General features: G+C 40.7%; 3 protein-coding genes and 1 long non-coding RNA gene across 4 annotated transcripts; 2 read left to right on the top strand and 2 right to left on the bottom strand.

Annotated features, from left to right (window-relative positions):
* Positions 1 to 1441: 1441 nt before the first annotated feature.
* Positions 1442 to 5867, top strand: lrr1 (leucine rich repeat protein 1). The gene is made up of 5 exons (XM_042389087.1): positions 1442 to 2005; positions 2984 to 3082; positions 3931 to 4183; positions 4394 to 4868; positions 4954 to 5867. The coding sequence occupies exons 1-5, from the start codon at positions 1823 to 1825 to the stop codon at positions 5207 to 5209; spliced, it is 1266 nt and encodes a 421-aa protein (XP_042245021.1). The 5' UTR covers positions 1442 to 1822; the 3' UTR covers positions 5210 to 5867.
* Positions 5868 to 5971: 104 nt separating this feature from the next.
* Positions 5972 to 8299, bottom strand: dnaaf2 (dynein axonemal assembly factor 2). Its single transcript, XM_042389086.1, has 2 exons — positions 6529 to 8299; positions 5972 to 6446 (listed from the first exon to the last, which is right to left on the bottom strand). The coding sequence occupies exons 1-2, from the start codon at positions 8068 to 8070 to the stop codon at positions 6045 to 6047; spliced, it is 1944 nt and encodes a 647-aa protein (XP_042245020.1). The 5' UTR covers positions 8071 to 8299; the 3' UTR covers positions 5972 to 6044.
* A 2385-nt stretch (positions 8300 to 10684) lies between these two features.
* Positions 10685 to 14512, bottom strand: klf11b (Kruppel-like factor 11b). The gene is made up of 4 exons (XM_042388314.1): positions 14303 to 14512; positions 13168 to 13458; positions 11702 to 12710; positions 10685 to 11468 (listed from the first exon to the last, which is right to left on the bottom strand). The coding sequence occupies exons 1-4, from the start codon at positions 14339 to 14341 to the stop codon at positions 11167 to 11169; spliced, it is 1641 nt and encodes a 546-aa protein (XP_042244248.1). The 5' UTR covers positions 14342 to 14512; the 3' UTR covers positions 10685 to 11166.
* Positions 14513 to 16651: 2139 nt separating this feature from the next.
* Positions 16652 to 21308, top strand: LOC121881108. The gene is made up of 3 exons (XR_006091701.1): positions 16652 to 16799; positions 17568 to 18966; positions 20295 to 21308. It is a non-coding gene; the product is annotated as an uncharacterized LOC121881108 (long non-coding RNA).
* Positions 21309 to 21812: the final 504 nt, after the last annotated feature.

Below are 21812 nucleotides of genomic sequence, written 5' to 3'. Positions count from 1 at the left end.
AGCTTCATCTGCAGAGGAAGAAGCTCCAGAATAAGCTGTCCCTTTAAATCAAACATCTACAGGTACATTATTTATAAAAAGTGACGCCAAGACAAGGTTTTGTTCTTTCATGTGGCTGCATTGTTAAAATGTCATTTTTATTATTCATATTTTCTGCAGAGAGACTTTACCACCACATAATTGTGTTACATATTATATATTTATCTAATTAAAGGGTAAATATTACACCAAAGAAGCTTTTTTGACAAAGAACACAGAATGAAAGCTGTCCAGATATCACAAAAAATATACAAATATAAAAATTAAAAATAAAGGTAATGAAAAGTTAAGGTAATAACGTTTCTAAGTGTTTCAATATATTGTGATTATAATCTAATCTATCAGTTTACACTGTGTACAACATCACAGTCTTTCAAATATTCCTTTTTAACTTTGAACAGCAGAAATGTTTCCTTAAAATCAACAGCTATGTTTCTTCTTCTTCTTCATGTCAGAAGAAGATTTTAATGTAGGTGCACTCACAAAACAGATGAATCCAGGTTTCATCACATCTTCCACAAAAAACACACCAAGTATCCAAATCTAGTTCATATCTAGAGACATACATCTTCACTGGGTAACACACATGTATTAGCCTAATTTAAAAAAAAAACACCTTGTTTTTTAATAACAACAACAACAACAACAATAATAATAATAATAATAATAATAATAATAATAATAATAATAATAATAATAATAATAATAATAACCTTAACCACCTCCAGTTAAAGGACAGGTTCACAGTTTTTCAAGTCCATCTTAAAACAACAGTCAGGTTCCCACATAACATTTGAAATAGGTTTTTCTTGCTGTAATTATTCTTCACACTTTATTCACACTTACCATCAGAAGATCCCTTTATAATGCACTTACAATGTAAGTATTGGGGGACAAAATTCACACTCCTCCATCTGTGCAAAAATGTATTTAAAAGTTTATCTGAAGCTTATAAGAAGCTTCAGCCATCCTAATCAGTCAAATCTGGTAGATATCTTTCAACGTTACAGTCGATTTTGTGCCAAATTTGCTTTATGTAACAGGGAAACACTGTCCAAGGAAACACAAAGAGGGAATTTGATGCTAAAAAGACCGTAAATGTGGCAGATATCAACTTGCTGTGACTAACTCAGACTGCTGAAGCCTTATATAAGCTTCAGATAAACTTTTAAATGCATCTTTGCACAAAATGACTGTGTGGACACTGTTGATTTTGGCCCCCATCACTTACACTGAAAGCACAATTTGAAGGGGATCTTTTAACAGCCAGTATAAACAGGAGGAATGATTACAGTGAGGGAAACCTCTTTAACTGTTCATATTGGGCTCCTGACTGTTGTTTTAATGAGTATCTTTCATCACAGCAGCTGTTTATCTGCCTGTCTCTTACCTAACGTGAGACCGGGGTGAGTTAACAGGCGCCACGTGACGTCACTTCCCACGCGCGGGATCATGCTAACAGTAGCCTCACCGACCAACTGTCATCCGAAAACTCTCCAGGATCCTTCACGATTTGTCAAGAAACCGTCGAGCAAACCGCGGCAGGACACGAAAGACTTAACATACCTTACTGACGACTGACTTTAGTGTCCTCGGCGGCCGTTCAGACACGGTTCCAGCTGCTGTTGACATCCGTGACGAGCAGGGATGTGTCACTAGCAAGTTAACCAGCTTCATTCCGCGGAAGTTTTCCTCTGGCATGCGTTTAAAAACCCTTCACTTCACTCTGACTGGGCGCTGAGGCCGTGGAGTCAGTCTTTTTTATAATAGTTAAGTGATTGAAATGAAGCTCCAGTGTGATGTCGAGGTCGTAAATCGTATGCTGCCCACGTTCGGGATGAAGAGTCGAGGGAAAGGGGCGAGAGCGGTGCTTTCCATCGGGAAGCATTTGGACAAGACGAGTCAACGCAGCAGCATATACATGATGATCTGCACAGCTAAAGACAGAGCGGGCTCCAAGTACAAGGTGTGCTGTTCAAAGCTCGAAGCTGTTCATTCATTCATAACTTAAAGGGCGTGTGTCCTCAGTTTGTTGTTGTTTTCTTCCAAATTAGGCTAATTGCAAGTTATATTTGTTATATATATTTTATTAAGTTGTTTCGATCCAGATGTAGTTCAGAGACGTGTTGTCCATCCTTCCAAATAAGTTAGCATTCAAGGCCTGGTCAATGTCTGAAAACAAGGCACGTCATCATAAACTGCCCAGGATACACAGATGCAATAGGAGGATGCCTTACAAGTAAATAAACAATAGCGCCATATTAATAATAATGTGAAATATAGTTCACAAAACATGCAGGTGCATCTGTCTTTCTATATAGTGTATTAAATCGCTGGTCCCTTTACATTTACTAATCTCATGTCTGTAAACTTTTGTCATTTTGAGGGTCTGCTTATGTTTTAGGTGGCAGGGTGACTGAAGACTATCCCAGCATGCATTTTTGGCGAGACAAGCCTTCTATTTTTGTTATTATTTTTATATTGTAATAATCATTACATGAGTTAAGTACAGTTAAGTCATGAAAACTGTGCGTATTCAACCGTATTGTTGAATTAACTGTATAAAAGCAGCATTAACAAAAACTTTTCAAAACATTTTTATCAACTTTTATTGACTGTATTCTTACTTTTCAATGAGCTCAATCACAGGAGTCACTTGAATCTACTTCTTAAATTATTCATCATCATCTTTCCCAGATAGACCCAGATTGGAAACCATAGATGTTGTTTTCATGGGTTCAAATGCTGCCTTCAGGTGCCCCTACTTCTGATTTTAAAAGCTCATAGATTTCAAAACCAGATGTAAACAAAAAGGTTTGAATTTCTTCACTGTTCCTGTCTAAACTTGTTGAGACAGTGATTCACTCTGCTGTGAATGATGATGTGCCCTGATGTTGTGAAATGGATTTTTCCACTACTGACATGTGCCAACTCTGTCTTGCAGCTAAAAGACAACATAGAGAAGTTCTTCACGTGGTTTGTGGAAGAAGGCAAGGCCACCGTGAGATTAAGGGAACCAGCTGTTGACATCTGTTTGAGCAAGGTATGACATCCAGCCAGCCTGATGTAATTACAGTCTCAATATGAAGGATGTTTGTATGCAAGGACTCTGTTTTTGGCCCAGAACAAGATTTTCAGGTTTATGATGAAGCAACTTCATTCTCATTTCCTTGGAAGTGTTGTCACAGATGATTCACAAACGGTACAAACGTTAACTCTTTTTAAATAAGATTTTAGCATGTGAGAAAACAACACAACAGTCAAACTGTCCACTCACTCATTTATCAACTAGACAGACACACATACGTGTGTTTTGACTGCAGGGGATGCCTGGACAGATGCCATAGCAGCCGCATTGTTTCCAGCGGCTGCTGAGCCCTCCTGGTTGTTTTGAAGCGGCGGTGACCTTTTACCTAGATTCTAACATAGTTCAACCTGTCACATTGACAGAAACACACTCTCACATACACAAACTAACTGACATTGTGACAGCGAGTAAGCAGGGAAAACACAAAATCCATAACTGAGTCCTGCTGACCTGCTTGGCCACAAACGTATACTGTCATAAATGACTAAATTTAAATGAACAGATCTATGATTTTCGACTGTACTGCATTATACATATGGAGGTGTTCATGATATTGTGTCCAACCCCAGTAGTTTCCATTCTGAGTCACACATTCATTTTTATTCTCTACAGCATAAAGTTCATCATGTTCTTTCAAAGGAAGTGTGTCATGATATTTTAGGCCAGTGAATTTAGGTTAGATAATTCAAGAAATCTGGTCACACAGAAGGAGCACCTCAGAAGACGCTCTGAGGCCGCTTTCTCTGTTTATTGATATGCTGTGACTATAGATGTAATACATAATTTTATTTATTTATTTATAGGCTGATGCAAATAGCTTAAAGAACTTCCTCTCGGCCGCTCGTCTGGCCGACAGAGGAAGTGACACGAGCAGCCTCCCCCTCTCCACGCTCACTCCTGTCCGCGCCAGAGATGTAGAGCAACCCAAGAAGAAACTCACTATCGTCTCCAAGAAGGACTACCCGCTCACCTCCAACTTCCCCTACTCCCTGGAGCAGCTGCAGGTCTCCTACTGCAAACTGTCTCGTGTGGACATGCGAATGCTGTCCCTCAAAGGTACACAAATGCAGTGCGGTTTTTGTCTGTAGTGTCAATTTATTCTTTGCCAAATATTCTTAGAGTTTGGTAGTGCTTTATTTTACATTCTGTTTTAAAGTTTGAGAGAATAACCTTGGTGAATTGCATTATGGGAAATGTAGGATCCACATACAAGGGACTAAAAGAGTTCTCCGTTCAGTTGTGCTCTTGTTTCTTTTGTTTTCGCAGCTCTTCGCAAGCTAGACCTCAGTAACAACCACATCAAAAAACTCCCCGCCACCATCGGCGACCTCAGCTGCTTGTCTGAGCTCATCCTCCACAACAACCACCTGGAGGCCTTCAGCGAAGCCCTTTGTCTGTCCACCCTGCAGCGGACCCTCCAGCTTCTGGACCTGAGCCAGAATCGACTGCAGTCCCTTCCTGCTCAGTTTTGCCAGCTCAGAGAACTGGTGAACCTCAAACTAGACGACAACGAGCTGGTTTGTCTGCCGTTCCACATCGGCCGCCTCTCCAAGCTGAGGTTCCTGTCGGCAGCACATAACCAGCTGGCCGTGCTGCCTGGTGACTTCCGCAAGCTGAGTCTGGAGAACTTGGACTTGTTTGGAAACCCGTTTATCCAATCCAACCCTCTGGACCACACAATGCAGCTCACGTTCCCCCTTCCACTTCAAGAACTAGCTTCCAGAGCTGTGGCAAACCTCAGGTTAGAATTCAACACCTTCTGTATGTCATACTTTTGTTTTCTTCTTAGCCACAACTTTGCTTATTCTTTCTGATTTACATTACAGAATACCGTACGGACCTCACCTCATCCCCGCCCACTTGTGTCGGGACCTTGAAGTAGCCAAGAACTGCGACTGTGGCCGTGCGTGCATCAGTTTCTACATCAAGACGGCAGTGAGCATGAACCTTCACCAAGTGTCCCACACAGTGGTCCTGGTGGACAACATGGGAGGCACAGATGCTCCGGTGCAGCAGCACTTCTGTTCCCTCTCCTGCTACTCGGAATTCTTGGACAACTCACTCCAGAGAGGAATCAGATGAGGGAGGAACAAACTTTTTTTTTTCTTCGTTTGACAGCAAAGACACGGACAGCTGGATATTGCTGTGATACTGCAATAGTTTTTGCAATTTGTGAAATACCATAGGAGAGTATCTGAGGAGACGAGAGGAACAGCAGTAGTGAATAGCGCAGAGGTACAATTTTTGGTGGCAACGCCTTCAAAATAAAAGGACAGTATTAACTCTCTTTTTTTTAAGCTTTGTTTTTAAAAGCACTCCAAGCTACCTGTTTTACACTTACATTTGACTTATAATGCACATCTCACATATCAAACATTGGGGAGACAAGCGTACCTTTGTACCTGCTCCATCTGTAACAGAGTGGCAGTGACAAAATGTAATAATAATGGACCGCTACACTGACACAAAGTGACGGTTTGCCTGTGCTGCCGGTAAGTCTCACGTCTTTTTTTCTGCTCTTCCTGTCTCCCCTACTGACCTACTTCTATTAGGCAAGGGAATAAAGAAATTAGACACATCTGAGTTTCTTTAATGCCTGAACACAGTGCCTCTGGGTCCATGAGCGTTGGCTAAAAGGAGTTGGTTTTTACTGTGCTAATGACCCACAAATTTTTTTTATATGATATTAAAAAAATGTATGAAATATATGTGGAAAATTCAATAAAATAAAAATACTCACTGTCTTGTCCTAAGTAGTTTATTCCAGGACTTTGAAATAAATTGCTATGAGTGGAGTTTTTTTGTAATGTGTCTGAATTAAAGTGACTGAAGAAGAGTCACAAGTAGTGAAAATATGAACGTCCTTTTAATATGAGACACTGCTGAAGTTTTGACTGATACGACTTTCAAAATCTGCTCAGTCCAGCTCATACAGGAGGGAGTTTTGGAAGGTGAAGTCAGCCGATGTGGAGTGATCACTGATGACCGTCTCATTTCCATCTTGATCAATTTCCCTTAATAAGACAGGCGGCGGCTTCTTATCAGGCTCTGGGTTTTGGATGATCTGCTCTGTTGGCAGGTCATCTTCAATTGTCTCCTCTGAGCCCAGAGTGTGTTCTTCGGAGAAGCGGGTGACCCTGTTGCCTCCTAGTCTTGACTTGTTCTCTTCATCCAGTGCAGGCGCTTTGCTGGACTCTTCGGCCCGCTCAGGAACGCAGCAGTCCTCCACGCTGTTTGGGCTTGAAGTGTTGGTCGTCGCAGGTTTGGAAGAAACAACATCAGTATGGGATTCCTGGTTTGATGCGGCATGGATTTCCACCTAGCACAGAAGAAAAAACAGTTTACAGAAGCTTAGTTTGAGCACAATGTCTTCAACCTCAGGATCTGTCAAAATGACTCACCTTCAAGTTTCCATCTACAGTCTCTGTTGTCTTTTCTTCTTTTTGTATTGTTTGTTGGTGCTTTTCACTCGTATCACACTGAGAACTTGTTCCGCAATAATCCTTTTTTAGTGCTGCTCTGTTATGTAACGTTCTATCTTCATGTAGCTCATCCTGCTGTTTCTGTTTCCCAGTTTCTTTTCTCTCTTTGGCTTCCCTTTTCTCAGTTTTCTGCTCTTTCAATTTCTCCTCCTCCTCCTCCTCCACTCTGCTTTCATAAATCTCATCACTTTTCTCAACTTCCATCTGCTGCTTCCATGTCTCCTCCTCTTCCATCTCATATTTATTGTCCTCTTCTTCACTTTTCTCCACTTCTCTATTTTGCTGCTTCTCTTCCACCTCTCTTTCCTCCTCCTCACCATTGTTACCTTCCTTCTCCTCCTCCTCCTCCACCTTCTCCTCCTGCCTCTCATCGTCATCACTAACAGCCTGAGCGGTCCCTACTGCGAACTCAAATGCCTCATCAGAAGGAAGAACGGGCAGTGTGACTGTCAGCTGTCCTCTCTGTCTGTTGAACTTGGCCTCTCCTTTATCCTCATCCACAGGGTAGGCTAAGGGCAGCTCCAGTCTGTAGGCGGGTGTCTTGGACTCCAGAAGCAGGTTTTTCTCTTTTACTTCAAGGTTGGCATCTGTTACTGACTTCAGAAGCGGCACGTAGATGGTGACCACAATCGCTTTAGGCCTGGGGCTCCTGGCTGAGTCTCTGGAACATCTGAAGTCCTGCAGATCGATGAATGATCTATATTTTACTGTATAGTCTGGCTTGGTGGGCTCTTTGGGTTTCTGAGGCTGGATAGGTTTGCTGTTGTTTGTTGCTGGGGATGTGGTAGGTTTTTTTTCATCCGGGTATGGGAAGGCAAGAGGGTCAGGCTGCTCTGAGGGTACCCTGGCTTTATACCCAGGTATGGGTTTTCGCATGACACAAGCCTGAGGTGTGCCTTTATATTTGGTGCTCATCTCTCTCACGTTGCTTTTGTCCAGAGTCACCTTGAAAGCATCCTGGATCCCCTGAATGGCTGTGCTATCCACCATATCCATGAATCTGGTGTTTCTCCTTGCTATGTGAAGGGTGTCAGGGTGGAAAATAACATCATAGATCATGATTTTGTTTCCCTTTGGGTCTGTGTCTTGTCTCCCGGGGTGCAGACTGTGAGGCAGGGACCAGCACTGTCCTCTGCGGCCTTCCTCAGACACCCCCCACTTACATTCAGGTTTACCGACTTTTTCATTGGCGCAGATGTTGATGTAGCACTTCTGCTTGCCGTTCACACTTGTCCTGAGAGCCCTGAATGGTTCCGGGTGGATAAACTCGATGTTGTTTCCTCTCTCCTGCTCCAGAAGTTTGATCTCCTCTTCATATTTTTTCTTATTCGCAGGGTCTGATATTTCTTGTGCGTAGTCGCGCAGCATTTCCCTGAATTTCTCATCTTTAAAGGCATCAGTGAATCTGCTGATTTCATCCGCTGTCATCTTAAGTTCTTTAAGTTTTTCTCCCACGTCCATGATGTTTTCGTGAATTTCCGTGAATTAAATGCCCAAAAATTGTTCAGCCGCGAAGTTTAAATTAACAGACATTAATTGTCACAAGCTGTCCTCGCCAAAAATACCGAAAAATACTGTTTTAGTTTTGTTTTATGTACATTAATGTGTGTTTTATCTCCTGTTGGTCGACCACTAACGCCAAACGGCAGCAAACTAACGTTCCCAGTTGTGTTCCTGTAACCATAGCAACACGAGAGTCATTGGTGCAACAAGGAAACACTTCCCCGAGAAATATGTTTCTTTTACAGTTCAGTTCCGACAGCTTTTAATTAATACATTAATTTCAACAATAAATTAGAAAATTAAGAATAAACTATCAATTTACTCGAAAAAGAAATAAGCTTAACAAAAATAAAATCATAGCGTGGAGGGTGAACACACACTACAGTGGCTTCAAAAAGTATTAACTAATGGTGTTACGTATTTTATTAATAGATTTGATCTAATAATTTCTCAAATGTACTTTTGGCGATGTGGATTGTGGGACCCCACATACACACACAGGTGGCTTTCTGAATTATGTTAAGACGTCTTAATGTTATCAGAGCAAACAGGAAGCACCTGAGCTCAACTTGGAGCATCGTTACAAAGAGCCTGAATGTCTATATAAGTGATAGATTTCAGTCGTTGATTTGGTTTGAAAGGAAGAGAGAAAGAAAACCAAATGTGTTTTCATGTCATTTAGCGTCATAGGTTTAACTACCAAAAAAGTGCAATAGTTAAAGAGCTCAATGTTTCCAGAAGTCACTGTGTCCCACTACATGCTGCAAACAGGGCCCACTCCTGCCATGCTGTTCGTTTATGCCAATAATTTTTTTTTTTTTTTTACCTAAAAACTAGTTTTATCTCAAAATCACATTTATCATTTTAAGCTTTAAGGGTCTCTGTGTGCTAAAACGTACAACTACATGTAAAATTGTGCATTTAATTAATGTTTATAAAGACAATTACCTTTAAATGTCAAATTTACAACAACTTAAGGTATTCTGTTCGGGGTCATGTAATGGACTTTGAATAAATACAATAGACCTTTTGACATTAACAACTCATTAATAACCCCGTTGATTCATACACTAAAACCCCTCAATTAATCAACAACAACAAACAAATGGCATTAACCTGTACTTTTTTAAGAAGTGGGATTTTTGTCAAACTTTGAGCTCATATACTGAAAACAACAATACATGTTCAAGGAGCAAGTGAAAAACACAAGAGAACTCACAACAAGCTAAACTGAGGAGGAAAAAAAGGGAAAGGAGCCTCAATAATCCCAGCCTAAAGCCACACAAATCCACTGTTTATCTTTCACTCATTTTTTTTTTTTTACACATATTTTAAAACACATTCTTTTTGAAATATCACCAGCGAAGTGACATCTCTCGACCAGCAGGTGTCGCTGTTGACCACAGCTCAGATGGCACGCGGCCAGCCAGTATGTCGGTCAGTAAGGCAAAGGGGCGGGTATGCAGGGAAGAGACGTGATTGGTCGCACCCCCAACAGTTCATATTTCTCCCTGTCTGATTGGAAGAGGTGTGCTGTTACTGGGTATGAGACCACTGCTGCTTTAAGTGTGTGAGAAAGACAGAAGATAGAAGCCTCAGAGATGACCAGTCAGCATCCAAATAGTTTATTGTTTCCTATATAAATATTATGTACTATTATATAAATATGTGCAATACCACACCTGTGTACCAATGTGCAATATAATGTATATTTGTATATATTTTAATTCGTCTCTCTCTTATCCTCCTCTTCTGTCATTTTTAAAAATCTTTCTCATATATTTTAAGTGGAACTAGAGCTGAAAGAAGGTAAATTTAACTGCCTTCAGTGTTGTCATCTGCTGTATTGTTGTGCATGTGACAATAAATCTCTTGAATCTAAAACGCTGCAGTTTCTCCAATTAAATTTCTTCCTCATCTTACATGTTATTTCTAGGGGAAAGGGTAGATTTTATAAACACGAACTTTCTCCTTTCATTTGTAACCGCTAACCACAAGAACAGGTGTTTTCTAACATACACCAGGCTGCGGAGAGAGATGTGAGATCTTTGAATGAGTGAAACTCCGCTGTTGCTATTCTATTATGCAAGAATCTCACAGCCTCGTCGTCTTCTCCTCCTCATTCCCATGTGACAGAGCTGAATGAGCTTAAATGATCTTGTTAATGAACTCATAATACAGGGAAAACAAATCTCTGTCTGTTTTGTCTGTCCTGACTCATCAAGCATTCTGGCTCTGAGCTAATGAACAGGACGCACTGTCCCCAGATGGTCTCACCAACAGAGCTTTTATAACACCAAAAATTCATTCAGCCAGCAGGAAGCTACCCACAGGCTAGTCAGCACATTTGGAAGAACACGAGTGAGTTTCAGCTGACCAAAAGAGGGCGGTGGTGGGGGAGGGAGTCACAGTGTGACGCACACAGGATGTGGGAAGGTACTACTCACTGCATTTCTGCGTAAGACAACCGGGAAAGATTGCTGACTAAATCTACATCCTACGTCTTGTTTTTCATAGCATTAGATACTGGAAAGGTCATGAGCAAAAGTGGACAGAAAGAACCAAAAATGGCTCATTTAATCTTAATTTTAATTACAAATTTGTATTAAATAATATGAAAAGTTAGACAGGGAGATATAATCAAGGTATAATCATAGTATTGAGGATTAATATTCATATTTACATAGTTTTTCATGTTAACATTTTCCCAAATATGACAAATAAATGCATCTCATAGTACAACAAACAATACATTCACTTAGACATATATATCAGTATTAACACAACAAAGACAAATAAAGATGAAGGAAGGGTGGAGAAGATGAAATGTATAAGACAAACTTCATACAAAGGCTTTGGCAAGAGTGCATACATATTATCAATTATGTAAAAGTAAACAAAAAAATGTACACATGAGCAGTAGAGAGGAAAATAGAGTCCAGTGCATGTTTTTCTTTAATTCCCGTGAGTAAAATAGCAGCAGCCTTGCGTGCTGGGCTGCTCCCAGCGTCCCTGTGGTATCTTGGGAGTGGGTAGGATGGCAGTGTTTATTGTCTACTTAGAGCCTGCAGGTACCAGCATGCTTATTGTGGCAAGGCCAGGTTTTGAAGGAGGTGTTTTGCCAGCAGCCATTTTGTTCAGGCTCCGAACATCAGCCTGCCAGGAGGGAATTTTCTTTGTGGTCATGTGGCGCCGTGCATGCTTGGTGAGGTGGTCGCTGCGCATGAAGCGCCGGTCACACACGGGGCACACAAATTTCTTCTCACCGGTGTGTGTTCGTCGGTGACGGGAGAGCTCGTCGGAGCGGGCGAACCGCTTATCACAACCTTCCCAGCTACAACTGAAGGGCTTCTCACCTAAAGGAGAAAAAAAACAGGGAGTCAGCGAATGAGTCACGATGCAGTCATAAAAATCTTGTACGTCCTAGTGTGTTGTCTGAGATACAACAATGAGCTCACTCTCTTCCCATCATGGATAACAAGGTCAAGGAAAGAATGTTTTACAAACAGGATGCAACACTCATTTGTGGTAGTCACATTTATTTCCACATCCTCATGAGTGCACAAACACCACTCTGTAAAACGCTCACCTGTGTGTGTCCGAAGATGAGCCTTGAGGTGTGAGCTCTTGAAGTATGTCTTCCTGCAGCCTGGGAAGTTGCAGACATAGTTTCTCCTGCGGGAAAAGTCCATCTTTGTGGCTGTGGTGCTGCCGCTGGGCCCCGCTGGCACGTACACGGGGGCAGGAGCCAGAGGTAGCAGCTTGGTGTTGCCCAGGGTCATGACAGTCTGAGGGCAGTGAGGGGCCTGAGAGACGGAGGACTGAGGGAGAACCAGCATCACCGTACCCTGGGGCACCGCTGAGCCCACAATCAGGGACTGCTGGACAGAGGCGGTGTTGGCTGAGGCGGGCTGGGGGAGGATGGGAGTGGTGGTGGTCCGAATTCCAGGACTGGAAGCCTGAACCGCACTGGGGATGAAGGCTGAGATTATACCTGATTGGCTGCTGACAGGGAACATCTGGCAGATGATTTGGGGGCTGGTGACTGGAGGTGGGGATAGGGTAGCGGGAGCAGGGGGAGTGGGTGGGCTGTGTTGAAGTTGGGTGTTGACAGGAGCAGGCATGGGGACATTGTCCAAACAAGGTTTTGAGGGACTGACCTGCTGCTCTGTTTTTGATGTGGACAATGTGGGTGTAAGAGGAGCAAGAGGAGATGGAGGTGTGGTTATGAGCTCAGTCTTTGTAATACGTTGTTGCTGCTGCTGCTGCTGCTGCTGCTGCTGCTGCTGCTGCTGCTGTTGCTGCTGGCAGACTGTTGCAGCCATTACCGTGTCTCTATTTTTCTGTGGATTGGGGGCCAATGGAATGTGGTGTTGGCAGGGGGTGTTGTCTGCGGTGTGGCGGATGACGCTCGTCGCCATGGCTCTGCAGGGCTGTGACGGAGGGGGGAGGGAGGGGGTCTTTTCAGCAATGGGTGCCAGCCCAGGATGATGGAGCCCACAGCGTTGCGTGGACACAGACGGGCCGGAGGTTGACTGGAGCGCTGAGCTGGATGTTGAAGTCTCAACAAAGCTGGGGCTGTGAGGCGGAGTCATACACTAGAAAGAGAAGGGAGAGACAAAAAAATGAAACAGTGTGCTCTATTCCATCCATAATACCAAAATCAACAGAGGTAATGGATGTTCTTGTCTAATTTTACAGGGGCTGCTGTTTGCAGAGATAAGTATCCCAGGTGGCAAGCAGGTACAGAAGAATAATGATCACTCTAAGCTATAAACTGAGATTTTTATGACCCTGCATCTGAGAGGAGGAACTCTGTCTGAAGGTCAAACCACCTTACTGTATCAAGGTTTTTTCACCTGCCCCAGACTCCTCTTGTCATAAACCTCAGTTATCTTTAGACATTCACATTAAAAAGGCCAAGGGGTTCAATACAAACCTTGGCTAGAATATGTTTACTCATCAAACATCACCCTTTTTCATTTCAGTGCCTCCTCACAGCTGAAATTATTAATAGCAAGAGGCAGAAATCTGTCTGAAATAAACATCTCTTACCAAGGAGGAGAGGGATACAAAGTCTTTTGGGGGTTCTGGGAGTTCTGGCGGCAGGAGGGAGTCACAAGAGTCCGAAGCCGGGGTGAGGGGTCTGGGCTTGCAAGGGCTCGGTCTGTTGCCTGCAAGGAAGTGGCCCTGGCCCCAGGAGCTCATACACACCAGCGCTTCAGCCGCCTCCAGGTCTGTGTACTCCAGAGCGGAGGAACAGCTGCTGGTTCCGCTGGAGACTGACTGCTCGCTGTCATGCCTCCTTCTCTTTGCGTGGGACCCACAGTGGTCTGTGTACTCTGTCTGAAAGGAACAATGACATAAACATAAATACTTCAGTAGTGCCACATCACTGGGTAATTTCAGCTGTATGATACACCGTGCGCTGTAACTCAGATTTGATCATGACACATTCGCAGACAAAAGAAAAAATTTCTATTCTAATAGTTATCATCTGCTCCGTCACTATTCCTGTATCTAAACTTCCCGGGCCAAACCGCAAGATGCTGCCAATAGGGGAGGGGGGGGGGGGGGGGTGTTGGTGACTACACCCCAGCCCAGCATGGACTGCCTCTGGCTCAGCGCCAAGACACCTCCCATTGCCAAATATAGACCAAAGTGTGACGTGCTGCCGAGATGAGCCATGTGAAATCCCCATAAAGCGGGTTTGCATCAGGAAGTAAGCTTATACAGTACATTACAACTTTGTTTTCTTAAAAAACAATATTTAAAATATTTTTTTTCCAGTAAGCAAAGCATATTACAGGAGCTGACTGATTCTCAGATGAAACAGTTTGTCGACACTGCCAAGCTTCCGTATATGTTTAAATTACATTAAAATGTTAAATTATCACACAAAGGCATGACTCATACAATGCTTAATGTAAATAAATGAGTTTTTAAAAATTGTGTTTACATTATAATTTAATATAATTTGTTTTGCACCACTGGGACGCTGACAAAATAATAATAATTTAAAAAATAGATACAATTTGATATACAGTATGTTGAATTTAGCTGGTGACATAGCTTGATTAACTGACATCTCAAATCAGTCAGTAAACAACTGGATGCTAGCGGACTGAAGAGAAAACACAAAAATCAATACAGCGCTAAACTGAAACAAGTATTTAAACATTTTTCTTACCCCGTGTGAGTCCATCTCTATAAATTTTCGCGATGGCATGGAGGAACAAAATATTTAAATATCACTTTTTTTTGTTGTCAAAGCCAGTATAGAACAAAGAGACGGCGGTTGCCAGTGCTGCTGCCTGTCCAGTGGTCGTTTTTTTTCTCTGACTGGCTCCCTTTTCTCTCAGCTGTGTGTGTAAAACATGAGGAGGAGGAGAAAAAAAAAAGAAAAACAAAACTCACAACAAGCACCGGCGGGTGGCAACACTCAGCCAATCACAATCAAGTGTGTGAGGAGCTTCAGCCAATAAGAGGGCAGAAGGCGCGTGAACAGTGCGTGCTCGCAGGGCGGTTGGAGGAAATAGGGTGCGTGGCCGTTGGTGGGCGTGGCCGTTAGAGTCAGCAGTGTCAAGTAAACCCGATGAACTGTCGTCCGCTAAACTAGGCAAAAGGTCGATCCAGTCTATGCTGCGTTCACGGGCTGTGGGAATAACCTGGTGAAAGCGACTTAACGGTTCAATGAAACATTTTTTAAGCGTTTACAATTAATGAAAGTTATTGTGTAAACGCAATCATGCGCATTATAATTGAAATAAATATATATATATATATATATAGACACATTGTGTATTTTGATGATTCTGAAGAGTTTCTAGTATAGTTTCTGGGGAAAACACAAACCAAATATTATCTTCACAGTAAAAGAGAACCTACTGTATTGTTGCAAATTTTTATGGATTTTTAAAAATTATTTTTCTGCATATTAGAAAAAAGACTCCTCAGAATTTGCTTTATTGTGTCTTAGATTATTTGTCCATGATGAATATATTTAGAAACTATAAAATAGTAGAGGCATTTCCAACTGTATAATAGCTAGACCCCAACAATAACATAGTTTATTTGTTGTTGTTTATTGTTACAACAATCTGGTTAATATTAGAACATCTGAGGGCAGCACAGACCCTAGGCTCTTTTAAAGAAGGCATAAAAACTTTTCTATTCAGGAGGGCTTTTTCATCTTAACTCTTATTATTTTCTTTATGTTGTGAGTTGTATGTTTTTAATGCTGTAGCTCTTTCAGATCCACTATGAATGAAAAGTGCAGTACAAAATTGTTATTATTATCGCACGCTCATATCTGATTATATGTGTAACATGTTTGGTGCTGTAAAAGATTCATTCAGGTCATTTACTTAAATAAAACTAGCTATATCGCAATATAAAAATACTCAATTACAAGTAAAAATCCTGAATTCAAAAATGTACTTAAGTAAAAATACATAAGTATTGTAAAACATGATGTACTTAAAGTATCCAAAGTACTTATTATGCAGAATAACCCCTCTCAGTGTGACTATATATAATAATATTGGATTAATATTACTGTTGCATTACTGTGTAAGTATGGCATTTTCATGGTGCAGCTGGTGGAGGTGAAGCAAATACTTTATATGCTGTTGGGTAGTTCACTAACAATGTATCATTTAATTTAATAAACTAATCATGTTTTGTATGTAAAATCTGAATCCGCAAAGTATGGTTCGCACATTAATGGAGTGAAATAAAAGTACAGTATGTCTCTATGAAGTTTAGTGAAATTGAAAAACTCAAGTACCTCAAAGCACATTAAAATTGTACTTTAGTAGAGTATTTGAGTAAATATATTTTGTTAGATTCCACCACTAGAAGTAGTGTACAAGTGAACCAAAATCAGAACTTATTATATAAACATAATTATTTGCTCAAAAACATTCTAATCAAAATGAATATATAGCAACATATTTATTTTGATTTTGATAGACTAAGTGTAATTATACGTTAAAATATTACATAGTAAAACAAACCCAAAGGTCTTTTCCTTTACACCATCAGAAGATGCACAATATTGGACATAAATGGCTTGCGGTGCTGTGCTGAAGATTTACTTTTTTTGCAGTGTTTCTGCTGTACAAACTAGTCTGCTGAGAGTTTCATTCTGCAAGGAGGTTTTGTGGATCCACAAATGTGGGTCACAAATTGATCATGTATGTTTTTGAAACAAATTACTACAATACATTTATTACTGTATTATATGTGTACATGTTGAAATAAAAGGACAAATAAAAGTCTTTTGTTGTTACTGTAGGATTCTTTGAAGTTTTTAGCTCACACTTTGAAATACTTAAAGTGAAAGTTGTGGTTGGCTAGATTATTACACCCCATAAACAATTCATTGTGGGGTTTTTTAATGCTATTAGATATGGATGTATTATTTGCTTTACTTGACCAGCGATTGTAAATATAGGCCAAGCTGCATTGTGTAACTGAGAGCGATGAGACGTGCAGGAAAGTCAAATATATCACCTCTCCCACAACACGTGAATGCAACATAAGTGCCAGATGAAGCGCGGGTTTCTGACTTGTTTTTTTGGAACTGGTTGTGCAGCTTTCTCCTAGAAAAAACAGATAGACAAATGCTTAACTGTCGTCATTTAACATCCCATAACACAAACACAAAGTCATTAATCTACAAAGTGAGTAAAATGCTCAGTTTTATGCATGTTACCACCATATCAGTGTATCAATTTATAATCGTCTCTTCCAAAGCAATTTATAAGCAAGTTATTTTAACATCTGTTATTTTTTGTGGTTTCACAACAAAGAACTTCAGGAGAGGTCAACAATTAAACTCTACATTAGGAAATTAATTAGGCAACAATGTCATTGATATTTACCCCAATCTTGGTCATGATCTTGACATTTGTTTTGTCTGTGTGTGTGTTTGTGTCTCATAGGCATTCAAGTCTGCAGATGAACTGCTAACTTGGTTGCAAAGCAAATAATTTTATCCTCTGATATTGAAAATATAATTAACACTTTATTGAAATATTCATATATGGAAGGTCACTTTTCCTGTAACATAGTGTCTGTTCATTTCTGTGAGATCATTTCCACAAATACATTAATGGGAATTCAAGTTAGTCTTGACCTATATATGAAGTTATATCACCACCCAACTGTATTTGCACAAGGGGAAAATGTGTCACGAGTCCCAACAAACTTCTGGAAGCCATGATATGAAAAGGGCGGCAATTAGATGCTTTTGAAAGCATGAATTATTGAATATAATCAAGATGCTTTGGTTAAAAATAATAGTAGGCACATTCATATCATTAGATTCATGTGCATCAGCCATATTAGTTCATACTGTTTCTGCATCTCCTGCTTATAAATAAACAAACCTTTTATGGCCACACATTACCTAATGTCACTCTTAAATTGCTTTTTGTTTGTGCCCGCAGCAGAAGGGAGTGTAGCAGGTGTGTGGGCCGGGCACTAGCAGTGCCTGGCTGCTAACGAAGACCTGTGCCTCGGTATGACTCACATAAGCATGACCTCAGGGTGCAATGAGGGCTTTGGAGGTGTGGCGGAGCAGCTTCGATGCCAGCAGTTAGCAAGAAGAGAGGGGAAGAAGGAGGAGCTACAGGGAAAACGAGTTAGCACACAGGCATGACAGGCAGCCCGGGCCTAAGTACAGCAGCCTGTTTGTGATATAAGTGGGGCAGTCCGCCTCAACTTAGTTAGGGAATCTGGAGGAAAGGTTATGCTGGCCCTATCTGGGCCTCCACATGCACACCTCCCGTGTCCAGCCAACTCCCCCCTACTCAGGAACTCCAGGAGCGGACTCAGAAAGGGGGGGAGTTGCCCCAACAGGGTTAAATTTACCAGCCAGGGGCTATATTTCAATAACAGCCCCTGAGCTCTGACAGGCAGCTGTGAGCAGGGTCATGTAGACAAGAGAGTCACTTCCACATGAAGTATTTCCACTCAAAATGAAAAATTTGATTATGTTAGTTACACTTTCGGAATCAGTTTGACCATAATCGACACATAACTTCTAATCTAATCTTGTTGCGGTATTCATTTATAAATTGCCAAGACGAACAGCATGAGGCCTTGAAATGTTCATTCATTAACATTGTTTCAAATTGTTTTGAAGTTATGTAAAAGTAAACACGTTTATTTCTTCTAAACTTGCACTAATAGTTAATAGAGGCAACAGATGCACATCTTTGCAAAGATTTTGCTAAAATGTTAATGCATAAATATAGATAATACACTGTATATAGAGGGGGTGAAGGCTTAGCTGATACCTCTTATGCCTCCTCTTGTTATGTTATATTGTATATTATAAAGATTTACAGGTAAACTTTACCGAAATTGTATTTAGTATACGGTATACTGCCTGCACTGGAGTACAGTGATCTTTACCGATAGCTGTTACCATACCAGTCATATCCAGCTTTATCATTTCATATATTTTGGAGGACAGCAAAAGGAAAAAACGAAACAAAAACCTGCGTCACATGTAACAAAAAGAGGAATACTTTAGTGTTGTGAAATCCCTCCCGTGCATTTGTCAACTGGTTTACATTTTTTGTTTTGATGGAATGCAGAGCCGAAATGGATCTTACAGATTATTGTTGCCATAAATGTAACAATGCTGGGCTCTAAATTACCTCTTCAACACTTATTGTTTATTACATACTTTTGTATGGTGAGGGTGTTTGTATCAGAGATGCCAATGTGACACAGATACCCAGAATGCCTTGTGAAGTCATTTGAACTTGTGTAAAACGCTGTCAGCCAGTGGATCCTCCCCGCCAACACTGGAAGCTGACATCTGGGTGAAAGGACACAGTGAGTAGAGAGAATGGAAAACCTGTAAATGAACCCCTCGGCCTTCCTTTCTTTCCGCTCTTCTTTTCGTTGCCTTTTTTGGTTGTTCTGTTAATATCAGATCAACGGAACTGGACACGGACATAGAAACATGGAAATATCCTACTCTGCCCTGTTTTTAAGTATAAAAAATGTCAGAAATCACAGCAGGAAAAAAACATTTAAAAAAAATGCTTACTGTTGCAGATATTTTCTGTTGAAAACATCTAAAGTTTATGAGATAGCGTGGGAAAGAGCCCTTCTTGAAAAAGTGAAAGAATGTTGACTCCCCTAATTTCTGTAAGTTATGCTCAGTTCCTGTAACCTAATCTTTGTATGGCGTCAAAAGAAGCAGAACATGTAAGATAGTCAGCACTTACCTTTGTAATTATAAAATTTCTCTTTTTCTTTCCTTTCTTTTTCCCTTTCTGTTCCTCTTCCTATTTGTTTATTTATTTGTTTTTATTTATTTATTTACTTGTTGCTATTATTATTATCATAATTATTATTAATTTCTTTATTTTTTCTCTTTGCGCTTATAGCCCCCCCCCCCCCCCCCCCCCCCCCGATTGCTCCTCTACGCCTACACACACACACAGGAAACCATTTCTTTCTTTTCTGCCATTACCGCTGTACGTCCTAACTGCATGTTTTGTCTTGTTGTGTTATGTCTTCTATTGTATTACGTTCTGTCTTGTCTTGTATCCCTTGTTTTGTGTCATCTCACTAAAAAATAGAAAGAAAAATTTACCTCAATAACTCAATAATAATTCATGTTATGGTCACATCACATGTGCATACTTCAAACCAACGCTATTAAGGAACACTTCAGAGATAAAGTGGTAAATATTGGTGTTTTAGATGCACATTTCAATCATGTAGCTTTTAAGTAAAATACAAAAAAATCTGGAATATGCTTTAAAAGCTATATTGAGAAATTGGCCTTATATCTTCAGTGGATGGTTAGACTTTAATTGAGGAACCCTTTAATACCGAAGACATGTTTTTAAGAGTTGAGAGATTCAGATTATGCACTGACAATCTTTGGCATGATTTCAAACCACACTGAAACACAAGTTACATGTTTATGAGGATGTCATTTAAATACTGTCTCAGTACTTTGATAGTTCATACAAAGAAACTCAGAAGCTTCTAGTTAATATTCAGAAAACTATTCCATTGTTACACATTACATACAATTCGTAATCATTTGGAGATTCATTTGTGCTTAGTCGATGTTAGAGAGCATTTTTTGGTGAGTTAATTAAGTGACAAATGGCAATTTTATTTCTATTTTTTGTGTTCTATAGGTAGTAAAGATGGTCAGAAAACAAACCACAGATGACTTGTTGTGCGAGCCATCAAACTCCACACTGAAGGATGCTTTGTGTACCACACAGCACGTGGCCCCGCCCCCCTCTCTCCTCCCGCACATTAGAGTGGAGACAACAGGGATTCCTCTACAAGCACCTGCCTCCTGATTGGTCAGAACTGGATTCTAAAGCCAATCTGTTGCTATGCGACACTGATTCATGTGCTGCTAGCTCGCTGTCTGTTGTCCTGGCAACATGAGGAACAGGAGGCAGGTTTGAGGGCTCCCTGGAGGAGGTCCCCTGGAGACGGTGTGAGCATGTGTGGTGCCTAATGATGATGCTGAAGGCACAGAAATCTGTGATTTTTAAAAAATAATTCACTTTCAGTAATATTCAGTCTGGTTGTTTGCCTCGGGGAAATTTTATTCAGTCGCACAGCATACAATGACAGAAATATGTTCTTCTGCATTATCTAAGGAAAACATTCAACATCACCTCAATTTTCAGAGGCCTACAGTAGCATATTGAGCGATTGCTAAAGCCCATTATGAATCTGCAAAAAACTCAAATCTGATAGTCACATATGCTAGTTTTTGTGTTAGTATCTACACTCCTACAATTGAGAAGAGTATAGATCTGTGTGGGTACAGTAGGTGTGAGACTATTTTCAGTGTGTTGAAAAAATCAACATCGACACGATAATAAGTGCTATTTTCAGTACAGACTGAATCACAGATGCACGATAAAGAGCCATTTCTTCCTGTTATGTCACCAAGTGTACTAGTGAATCATTTCACAGAAGGAGGGAGTTTTTTACTTTAAAGAGTTGCTTTGTTAAAATTGCTCTGAATCATCCAGAGACACGCTGGAACATACTGACTCAAACAGAGAGGACAACGCAGACTTTTTTTGAATCCCTGTGATTAAGATTGGAAGTTTCATGTCTCTATTGACATTCAAATAACAATCAAAAAACAAGATCTGTGATGGACAGGAAGATAAGGCAACACATACTGCTGTAATTTTTCATATAAGAAATTAAAACTCATCTGCACATCTGTGCAAGAAACCAGACTTTTGTTAGGTATTTCATACAAACTTTTGAAGGAGAGATTATCCCTAAACTGCATGTGCAAAAAGGTTTATCTGGACTCCAGCCTGATACCAGATATGGAACAGCACGTTTATCAGAGGTAACCTGAGAAGGATTACAGCGCAGCGGGAGGAATGTGTTTAGTTTTCTCAAAGTGCGAAACCAAACGGAGTTGCACTTGAGATGTTTGAACAGCATTAAAGTAGGTCACTTGTGGTCTGGTCTAACAGGGGTATATGGGAGTGTACTATGCTGTCATAATAATGTGCAATTTGAGCAGGGCAGAACCCAAACTGTTGCTGCATTTAACCTCAGAAAAACTCAGAGACGTCAAGCTCTAGACAGCAGTGAGATTAAATATGACTCATTTGTTTTGACTGAATCTTACAAAAGCGAGTGAATTACCACGTCAGGCTCTTAAA

The sequence above is a fragment of the Thunnus maccoyii genome, chromosome 16 (assembly GCF_910596095.1).
Source record: "Thunnus maccoyii chromosome 16, fThuMac1.1, whole genome shotgun sequence".
In the NCBI taxonomy this organism is placed as follows: Eukaryota; Metazoa; Chordata; class Actinopteri; order Scombriformes; family Scombridae; genus Thunnus; species Thunnus maccoyii.
Note: the sequence above shows the minus strand (reverse complement) of the source record. Positions and strands in the feature narration are given on the sequence as shown.

Coding starts and splice junctions, on each gene's coding strand:
- lrr1 (XM_042389087.1), top strand. CDS start 1,823: ATGAAGCTCCAGTGTGATGTCGAGGTCGTAAATCGTATGCTGCCCACG. Junction 3,083..3,930: donor TTGACATCTGTTTGAGCAAG/GTATGACATCCA, acceptor ATTTATTTATAG/GCTGATGCAAATAGCTTAAA. Junction 4,869..4,953: donor AGAGCTGTGGCAAACCTCAG/GTTAGAATTCAA, acceptor TTTACATTACAG/AATACCGTACGGACCTCACC.
- dnaaf2 (XM_042389086.1), bottom strand. CDS start 8,070: ATGGACGTGGGAGAAAAACTTAAAGAACTTAAGATGACAGCGGATGAA. Junction 6,447..6,528: donor CTGTAGATGGAAACTTGAAG/GTGAGTCATTTT, acceptor CTTCTGTGCTAG/GTGGAAATCCATGCCGCATC.
- klf11b (XM_042388314.1), bottom strand. CDS start 14,341: ATGCCATCGCGAAAATTTATAGAGATGGACTCACACGGG. Junction 12,711..13,167: donor TTGTATCCCTCTCCTCCTTG/GTAAGAGATGTT, acceptor TTCTCTTTCTAG/TGTATGACTCCGCCTCACAG. Junction 11,469..11,701: donor TCATCTTCGGACACACACAG/GTGAGCGTTTTA, acceptor TTTCTCCTTTAG/GTGAGAAGCCCTTCAGTTGT.